This window comes from Larimichthys crocea, chromosome XVII (genome assembly GCF_000972845.2).
Source record: "Larimichthys crocea isolate SSNF chromosome XVII, L_crocea_2.0, whole genome shotgun sequence".
Taxonomy (NCBI): Eukaryota; Metazoa; Chordata; class Actinopteri; family Sciaenidae; genus Larimichthys; species Larimichthys crocea.
In genome coordinates, this window is record NC_040027.1 from 6,904,350 (window position 1) to 6,914,476 (window position 10,127).

A 10,127-nucleotide genomic window follows, 5' to 3' on the forward strand; every position below is an offset into this window, starting at 1 on the left:
ATATATGTGTGTGTGTGTATATATATATATATATATATATATCATTAGATATGTTCCATTCCATTGTATTTGTACATGAATATTTTATTGTTCTATAGAAACGTTATTTATTCTGATTAGTATTTTTTTATTGTCATATCGATGTCATCATCATATTTAAACAAACACACATATACAAACACATGAAGAAATGAGGACACACAGTGTCACTGATGAAGCACTGCAAAATGATGCTGACGTAACGTACGTCCACTTCCTGCTACAGGTGTTCAAAATAACACCTACACACACAAAGAAACAGGAAGTATGACGTTCACCTGTAACTCTGCACACCTGCAGCCTCAGCGTGACTTCAGCATCAGTTTCAGGTACTCTGCATCCAAAAATACATCTCGACTCAAAGAAAACAACAAGATGATTCACAGTTTTCATATTAAATCCTGTTACTGAGGTATAAATACAGAAATACAACGTGATAGAAAAAGTCTCTGACAGATCGTCTGCATATCCAGATCTGTGAGGACGAAGAGGAAAACCTCTGGTCTCTGCTCCTCCTCTTCCTCACATAGGCACCTCCTCTTCCTCACAGAGGCTCCTCCTCTTCCTCACAGAGGCTCCTCCTCTTCCTCACATAGGCGCCTCCTCTTCCTCACAGAGGCTCCTCCTCTTCATTTGCAGCTATCTGAAAGACTGAGAAATCAATAGAAGTCAATAGAAGTCAATAGAAGTCAATAGAAGTTAATAGAAGTCAATAGAAGTTAACAGAAGCCAATAGAAGCCAATAGAAGTCAAAAGAAGTCAATAGAAGTTAATAGAAGTCAATAGAAGTTAATAGAAGTCAATAAAAGTTAACAGAAGTCAGCTTCCTTTTCATTTCTCCTGGAGAGATGGTGTACACTTCCCTCAGAGTATTTGGGTCGGTGTCTGATAACAAACTAAGAACATGGATGACGAGGGACCAACAGGGTCTAATGCTGCTTGGACACAGACGGGGATCGATCACTCCCTGTTGGTACTTCACTGAAGACATGTATGCACTCAGCAACTAAGATTACATGTGCATTTACTATTTTTCCAGTAATTAGTACGAGCACACGGTTCTGCCCAGGAAAGTCCTTTTGAAATAAAATGCACAGAAACAATCAGTGACTGTTAAACCTGAAATATTTCTCTCTGACAACACGACAACATGAATACTTGTTTGTACAGTAACTACAGAGCATCTTCACTCTGTGATCAGAAGATGGTGAACTCTGTTTTATGTTTCCTGTCTTACCGTCCGTCGACAGCGAGCTCCTCCTGACGTACAGACATGGAACAAAAACAAGTCGCTGTCAGCTCCACCTGCTGCTACAGCCACCAAACAAGAAGCTGCTTCACCTTTAAACCATTACTGATGTTCTACGGGGGTCACTGAGGGTCATGCTAACTCTGTTCACAGCACATCTACTCTCTGTGAAATATGCTACGGACACCAAACTGGACTTACCGTACAGCTCAATGCAGGAAATGCTGGAACATGTGACAAGACAGCTGGGTTAGCATGTTAGCCCTCATCTCTGAAGACGTTCACAGATTTAACGGATTACACAGCTGACTAACCTCTGAGACCATGACACAGGTATGAGTCCACGGTAAAACACGTCTTTGAAACAAACACAGTAAACTTATTTGGCCTGTTAGCGACCAGTGTAGCTAACATGCTAACTGTCAGATAACATTAGCAAGTCCATAGTTAATTACCATGTTACAGGGTTAGCTCTCTGCTTACAGCAGGTCAGCCCTGCAAGTCATACATTTATTATAATTTATTTTATCTTTATTTAAAGTCAATTCAAACCAATTCTTTCAACAACGACCTCAACATTGTCACCAAGCTTCTTAAACTACCTATTTTGTAAGGAAACGTGGACAAACTTTGCTGTGCCAATATAGACTCATTAAAACTTAGGGTTCATCCTCTGGGGATCCACAACAGAATCTGCAGCCTAGAACTGACCTTAAAGATGACGGTCTGTCATTGTGGAGAAAGATAGTTGATTGGTTCGTCTCATTCAGGATTCAGCGTTCATATGAAGCTCGACTATCTTTCTCCGTGATGACTGAGCACAGCTTTAACGTATCTACATGCTCTCCTGCTCCGAGTACAGCTTAGCTTAGCATGAAGGAGGAAACACTTGGTTTACTACATACTGGTCGATCTTCGCCCGGCTCTGAAGGAGCGACTCTGGCTGCTGATGTTTCTGCCGACGTACTCGGTAAACTCTTCGGTTCAGGCTGATTGACCTGCTGCACCTGAGTCACCAGAGCTTTATTCTTCATCAGCGTGGTCAGGACTGAAGAGAGGGAAGGAACATTGGTTCAAGAATGATTAACACTGGAGTGTAACCACAGTGTGCTGATGTTGAATTGGTCTGTACCTTCTCTGGTCAGGTTCTCGGCAGCACTCATGGCCTTCCCGCCGAGGTCGCTCACTATGTTGTCCACCATGGCCTCGTGGCGGAGGAAGACGGGCCGAACCACTTTATCGTAGATGATCTGGGAACCGTTCCACGACATCGGAGCCATGCACCACAACAGGAAGAGACACTGGACCACAGAGGACAGAAAGACACGGACGACTCAGTTTACTTTAACTCATGACATCTTGATCTTCACTTCGTCCCAGATCAACAAATACCTTATTGCTGATATTGATCATAACTGATTGGGCTGTGCAAGAACGCGACTGTAGTATCGGTATCAGTATTATCTCTTTTCACCTTTCATTAAATGTTCTTACGATTGTGAATCTCCATTCTGATCAAGCCACTTCAATTTCAGGCTTAAAGGTGCAGTGTATAGGATTTACTGACATCTAGTGGTGAAGTTGTATATTGCAACCAAGCCAGTGTTTGGTTTGTCCATTCTGGGCTCCTGTAGAAACATGGCAAAGGAGTCTCATTCTGAGGTGATAAAACCACAATGGTTCTTATTTCAGGGTAACATACACACATCAAAACGTAGTTATGCAGATCATATTCCATTTCTGCCTGTACATCATTTAAATGTTACGGGTACAGCTAACAGTTCATGATCACTAATAACTGCCATGAAAATGGACAACAGTCCAAAATATTCAGGCCACAAAGATCATTTGAAGAAAGTCACAGCTTGGTAGTTTGACACAAACGTAAGTCTTAAATGTCAATGGGAGCTCTGAATGAATCATTTGGTATCACAGTGTCGACACATGGAGTGATGACTATCGCAGCTTCACAAAGTTTGAGTTTGAGCTTTGAAGCTGAACGTGTGTGAACATGTGTGAACGTGTGTGGACGTGTGTGAACGTGTGTGGACGTGTGTGGACGTGTGTGAACGTGTGTGGACGCGTGTGGACGCGTGTGGACGTGTGGACGCGCGTGGACGCGTGTGGACATGTGTGGGATCATCTCAGTGAGCTGCTCAGGTAGCATTAGCTCACAGTGCAGTTTCACAGGACAAGCTGCTTAGCTCTGAAATGCTGACCTTAAAATATCAACCTTAAAATGTCCCTGCAGAGCCACCGTCACTCGCCAGTCACACACTGATGAATATATATAACTATCATTTCTACTTCCTGTAAAACAAACATGATGTGTGCTTATGTAAGCTTGATCCAACCAATAATATTACAGCATCCATCCAACAGAGAATACCAAGAGAACCAGCCGGGCTCAGACCAGAACCAAACCCAGCCACAGAGACAGAGGGGCGGCATGTTGGATGAGGTGATTTGTGTTTTCTGACGGACTTCTACCAACTCTAATGTGAGCTGCCGTTAGCTACATAGCTAGCCATGCCGGTAACGTTAACTACAGTCGTCCCTTCTCATGGAGACTTAAAGCTCCTCGTCACGGCCAGGCCTCAATATGAACGAGTCTGTAAAATGAGAACACGCTTCCTATTGGTTCTTCTCACCTTGAACGCGTAGTAAAACGGGAACCAGTACAGGAAAATGTCGGAGAAGAACTCGCCCAGACTGAACACGCCGTACACCACCCAGTACGTCAGCCATTTTGTGTCGTCTTCTTTGCTCGGACTTTCGATGGCTTTGATTCTGCAGACATGAGAGGAAACCGCCAGTCAGAGGGTCTCGGGTCAGTGGACCAGAATTCCCAGTCTGTCCCAGTCTGAAAGATACTCACGAGTAATAGGCTGGATACACAAAACCAATCAGGTTGCAGAGGAGGGAGGCACCATATCCATACACCAGGTAGAGTCCAGTCAGTGAGACGGCACCTGGACGAGACACAGCAGACGGACCTCAGCTCAAACACTCATTACAGTTCTGATAGAAGCACAAAGATTAACTGTAAAATGTTAGATGTGAAACCAAACTGCAGACCTCCCACAAATCCAACCAATGGTCTGAAAGGATCAGCTGATTAATCAGCTGTTGTGACAGTTCATCATGATGAGTAATAACGAGCTCAACCTGCACAGCAAACACGGATGTTTCAAACTCGTCACACTTAAACATGTGCAGATATTCCTACACACGTCCTGAACACCTGAACACACCGTGGACAGGAAGTGGCGTCCTACCTCTGATCAGCTTACGTGGCGGTTCACACATGGAGGCCGGTCTGCTCTGCGCTCCGTCTGCAGATAATCTGCTTTAAGTTCAGAGCGAGGGGGACACGGAGAGCCAGGCACTGCAGTGACATCATGATCCGCTGTATGAGCGCCACGCTTCATGAATACACTCTGTTCACTGTGCACGACGTGAGCACGCTCAGTACACTGACCCAACATCCATCACGCCCACAGAGCCCATGAACACAACAAGAAGGGCCCTCCAACAGCTGATGGCTGATTCAGCCTCATGAACATTCACATTATCAGAACATATTCAGTGCAGTGAGCCACACAGACCCACACAGACCCACACAGACCCACACAGACCCACACAGATGGGTTCAAACCCAGAACCTTCCTGCTGTGAGCAGCACTGCTAACTGCTCCAACCAAACTGAAGAAATGAAGTCTGTGTTTAACCCTTCATTCACCGCACTCACATCAATACACAAAGCTCAGGTCACTCTGTGATTCATGTTTTACACTGAACTGTACTTTGACTTTTTATTATCTTCTGTTCTTTGATTGGATCTTGTCATGTCGTTGCACCGTCTTCTTCTTCTGTGGTGGTTTAATGAGATCAGCTGCTGATGGACAGCATCAAATATTTTAATATTGAAAAACACGACACAGAAATGAGTCTGTAAAGCAGTGGAGTCCAAACTTCTCTTAAAGGAGGCCAATACTAACATCTAAAAATGAGAAACAATAAAAGTTACAAACAAATGTTCTGTAACAAAACTCTGTTAATTTACAGACATCATCTGTAGATGAACAACCGAACTGGCATTTTAAATATTACACAATGAAGTAAAGATCTGTAAAACGATTAGTGACTTAAATCTGAATAATTCAGTTAGAATCTGTAAAATAACAGCATGTCTCTGTAAAACCTTGAAAGGAAATTATCAGGAAATTTAAAGTTTTTCACATTTATTTGAATTTTACTTTAATTTGACTTTTTTTCTTTCCAGCGTAGTGTCCACACACAGCTGCTGCTCATTGATTGGTTGATTGATTGATTGATGATTGGAGCAGGTTTCAAATGAAACTTTAAACAGAAATTCTGACCCAGAAAAGTTCCAGAACATTTCCAGGTTCATGTTCGGACAGCAGCTGCTGTTATGTTCACCGGAGGATTAACTGAATCCTCTTCAGTTTTCCATTAACACATGACAGGAAGATTCAAACACACTGAAATATGAACACAGTGAAAGAAATATAAAGTATTGATTATTGAGTGATGATCAGCTGACGTACCTGCTGCAATGATCTTCTTTTTGATGCCCGTTTTGTCTTCGATCTTCCCCAGAAAGTCCGTCACCACGTTCTTCTCGTTCAGAAACTTGTCAGCTCGGTCTCTGATGGACGAGAGGATGTCCAGCACTCCCATGATGGTCCTCAATCAGGTCCTCAAACCACAGAGAAGACGGAGGAAGACGAACTGCAGCTGACAGTCAAACAAAGCAGTGTGTGTGTGTGTGTGTGTAATCCTCACTCATCCTGTGTGGAGGCCACCTCCTCCCTCCTCATTAAAGCAGATTGTTGCCTTTGTGGGAGGAGGTGGACAAGAAGAAGAAGGAGGCTGCTGTGATTTACAGAGTTTGCTGATGGACAGTGAAGTAAACTGTAGCTGCTGTTAGCTAATACACTCCCCTGCAGCCTGTAGAGGGCGCTGACAGGACTTTGTTGTTGCAGCAGTAAATGACTCTGACAGCGGCACGCCTCCTCCACCTCCTCCACCTCCTCCTCCACCTCCTCGACGAGATGAAGCTGACAGCAGGAATGCATGGTGCAGGCCGACACACGTCTTCAGCCGTCATGTGAGCTGATAACAAACTGACTTCAGAGCAGTGTGACAGAAAAACAGAGAGGACATGAGAGGATACAGAGCCATCAAATACACTTTATTCATCTTCTGCTACTTCTTCTGGGTGAGTCCATCCGATTAACACCACCACCTTCACTAACACACACACTTGTTACACAGCATGGACTGACACACACACACACACACACACACACAGTGACAGTCAGAGGACGGACTGAAGACAAACATCTGATTTATTTCAAAGAAACTAACAAAGAAAAGTTTTTTGAAAGATTTACAGAAAATTTTATTTAAAGCTCAAAATAAACGACCTGTTAACTATGGGGCCAAAAGTGTGCGGACACTGTTTGTGTTTTAATGTTTTTGTTTTGGTTTGATTTTAACAGTTAAATTATTTCAGTTTCATCTCAGTGTGTCCAACATAGAAATGTCCAGGGTGTATTTAGCCTAGCTTAGCACAAAGACTGGAATCAGATGGAAACTGTTAGCATAGCTCCATCAAAAGAGAACAACTCTTTGTTTTTGTCTGCAGGTTGTGAGCGCTGTCCTCACAGCGGTGGGCATCTACGCCAAGATCGCAAAAGAGAAAGGTTGGTCCAAAAACGATAACAGCGCTAACTCTGTACTAACTCTGTACTAACTCTATCCTAACTCTGTACTAACTCTATCCTAACTCTGTGTAACTCTGTAACTCTGTACTAACTCTGTGTAACTCTATCCTAACTCTGTGTAACTCTGTACTAACTCTGTACTAACTCTATCCTAACTCTGTGTAACTCTGTAACTCTGTACTAACTCTGTACTAACTCTATCCTAACTCTGTGTAACTCTATCCTAACTCTGTACTAACTCTATCCTAACTCTGTGTAACTCTGTACTAACTCTGTGTAACTCTATCCTAACTCTATCCTAACTCTGTACTAACTCTGTACTAACTCTGTGTAACTCTGTACTAACTCTAACCTAACTCTGTACTAACTCTGTACTAACTCTATCCTAACTCTGTGTAACTCTATCCTAATTCTGTACTAACTCTATCCTAACTCTGTGTAACTCTGTACTAACTCTGTGTAACTCTATCCTAACTCTATCCTAACTCTGTGTAACTCTATCCTAACTCTATCCTAACTCTGTACTAACTCTGTACTAACTCTATCCTAACTCTGTGTAACTCTGTACTAACTCTGTACTAACTCTGTCCTAACTCTGTACTAACTCTGTGTAACTCTGTAACTCTTTACTAACTCTGTGTAATTCTGTAACTCTGTACTACCTCTGTGTAACTCTGTGTAACTCTGTACTAACTCTATGTAACTCTGTGTAACTCTGTACTACCTCTGTGTAACTCTGTACTAACTCTGTGTAACTCTGTACTACCTCTGTGTAACTCTGTACTAACTCTGTGTAATCAGCCTTTAGAATAATCTTCAAGCTTCAGTGTGCGTGTCAGCTTCTACAAACAAATCTCTGATAACATTCCTGAGGATGAGTTAATCAGACATGTTTCAACTGTTACACCATGTTAGGTACGATGGTTGAACAGTGTGTGTGTATGTGTGTGTGTGTGTGTGTAGATGTGGTTGATACCCTGACCTTGGATCCAGCTCTGCTGTTGATCGTCGTGGGCTCCATCATGTTTCTCGTCACGTTCCTTGGATGTTTTGGGGCGCTGCGTAACGCCACCTGCCTGCTGAAGACGGTATGACTGATCAGCTGGTATTTTGTGTTTATTAGACTGTAAGGAGTTCACGGGATGAAGCGTCAGCTAGTATTTGATGACTGACAGGTTGGAGCTTCAGTACGATATGTTACTATTTCATATTTCTTGTGTCGGTGCTGCTGAGATCTCACTCAGGTGAGATCATCTGTTGATTGTTTCTTCAGTTTCTGGGGATCCTGGTGGCTGTCCTCCTCCTGCAGATCGCTGCTGGAGTCGTGGGATACCTCTTCACTGACATGGTAACATCACAGACAGGAAATATAACTCAAACTAAAGAGCCAAACATGACGAAGCTGTTGCTGTTCAGGTGATGGAGAGGACGGAGAAGCTCATGATGAAGGCCATTTTCCGCTACAGGGAGGACCAGGACCTGGAGAACGCCATCGACTTCATCCAGAAGAAGGTGAAGAAGAAGAATGATCTGTGTCTTTAAAGACTGAGAGGTGGTGTCAGACCGTCAGTTCAGTTTGTCGTGTTTGCAGTTTCAGTGCTGTGGAGTTGAGAGCTATAAGGACTGGTCCCAGAACGCCTACTTCGAGTGTTCGGACACTAACCCCAGTCTGGAGGCCTGTGGAGTTCCCTTCTCCTGCTGTGTTCACCTACAGAACCAGGTCAGAACCTACAGAACCAGGTCAGAAACACCCTGTACAAACCCAGCTGTGTGGTCCACAACAGGTTTATGACTTCTGTGATGAAAAATACATTGAAACACTTCAGTAGCAGCAGGACATCATCTGTATACAGACAAATATTAACTTTGGGTATTTATCTTTACTTAGAGCCTCTATTCATAGAAGGTAATTAAATTCTAAAGAGTTCATCCTCTGGGGAGCAGGAATAAGATATTATATGAAGTAAAAAACATTGAACATGGTCACAAAGCATTCTTTTTCTTTGATTATGAAACATCGGAAATGCATATTTTACATTTTCGCAGCTCATCAGACATTGTAAGAAATGTTAAAATCAGATTTTGGGCTCAGGTCACATCTGTTCTGATTATTTTCTACGTTTACACACATTTTTACACCAGAGTATTGATACGCTCTTCTTCTGCAGACGGTGTTGAACACCATGTGTGGTTATGGGATGCAGCAGCTGGACAAACATTCGGCCGCTCAGGACGTCTTCACCATCGGCTGCCTGGAGAAGATCGTCTGGTGGGCCAAAAACAACCTGCTGCTGGTGGCCGGTCTGACCGGTGGCCTGCTGCTGCTCGAGGTAATGCTGCCGACTGAAGGACTGCTTCAGTTCACGTCCAGTCAGAGCCTCAAAGCCAGTATTTCAAATCTGTATAAATTCTTCTAGATGTTTGTCATGTTGTTGTCCTGCAAACAGACTTTGGTTGCCGTGAGCGTTGAGCTGTGAATCATCGGGTTAAATGACAGAAAGTTTCCTCCGCCAGGTCTGCATGATCTGCCTTGCTGCTGCTCAGATCTCCAGGATAAAGAAAGTCCAGCGACTGAAGGAACAAAATGCAGCCAGAGGAAGTTCAGAGAGGAAAGACAGCTACTGGTATCCTGCGTTTGCAGACTTCGACGACAATGAAACCTGACCGAGGGGACGGACACAGAAAATCTCATCTGATGAGGAATTATCACTGAGTGTGGGTCAAAAACAGATGAATGTTGATCAAAAGGAGAATGTGAATTTAAAATGTTAGAGTTAGTTTATTTCATGTGTCTGAGGCTCTCACAGGCGGTGAATGATTTCAGGTGTTTGAACTACCTCAGCTAAAAGCCTCAACATCAGATTCATCACACTGAACGCTGTAAAGAGATAGGTCAAGATATTTTTATATGACAGAGATTAAATCCATTTATACATCTGCAGGTTTGACTAGTAGAAGATGTGATGTATGAACGATGAGTGTGATGTATGAACGATGTGGGTGATGTATGAACAATGCGTGTGTGTGATGTATGAACGATGTGTGTGATGTATGAACGATGTGGGTGATGTATTAACGATGAGTGT

The 10,127-nt window shown here is 43.2% G+C and overlaps 2 protein-coding genes across 6 annotated transcripts; one reads left to right on the forward strand and one right to left on the reverse strand.

The window, feature by feature from the left end:
• Window positions 1–118: 118 nt before the first annotated feature.
• Window positions 119–6,089, reverse strand: reep6 (receptor accessory protein 6). 5 transcript variants are annotated; one of them, XM_010751623.3, is made up of 8 exons: window positions 5,860–6,089; window positions 4,167–4,260; window positions 3,940–4,078; window positions 2,421–2,589; window positions 2,194–2,336; window positions 1,490–1,512; window positions 1,277–1,299; window positions 638–690 (listed from the first exon to the last, which is right to left on the reverse strand). In XM_010751623.3, exons 1-6 carry the CDS (start codon window positions 5,990–5,992, stop codon window positions 1,498–1,500), a joined length of 693 nt encoding a protein of 230 aa, XP_010749925.1. In that variant the 5' UTR covers window positions 5,993–6,089; the 3' UTR covers window positions 638–690; window positions 1,277–1,299; window positions 1,490–1,497. The 5 variants fall into 5 exon arrangements, with proteins under 5 accessions (XP_019109404.1, XP_019109405.1, XP_010749926.1 ...); XM_019253859.2 differs by lacking the exon at window positions 1,490–1,512 and having other exon boundaries at window positions 119–690; XM_019253860.2 differs by lacking the exons at window positions 1,490–1,512; window positions 5,860–6,089 and adding an exon at window positions 4,567–4,680 and having other exon boundaries at window positions 119–690.
• Window positions 6,090–6,350: 261 nt separating this feature from the next.
• On the forward strand, window positions 6,351–10,072 carry zgc:113223 (tetraspanin-33). The gene is made up of 8 exons (XM_019253861.2): window positions 6,351–6,533; window positions 6,963–7,020; window positions 8,005–8,129; window positions 8,315–8,389; window positions 8,458–8,553; window positions 8,633–8,761; window positions 9,210–9,371; window positions 9,556–10,072. Exons 1-8 carry the CDS (start codon window positions 6,477–6,479, stop codon window positions 9,703–9,705), a joined length of 852 nt encoding a protein of 283 aa, XP_019109406.2. The 5' UTR covers window positions 6,351–6,476; the 3' UTR covers window positions 9,706–10,072.
• The last annotated feature ends 55 nt before the right edge of the window (window positions 10,073–10,127 follow it).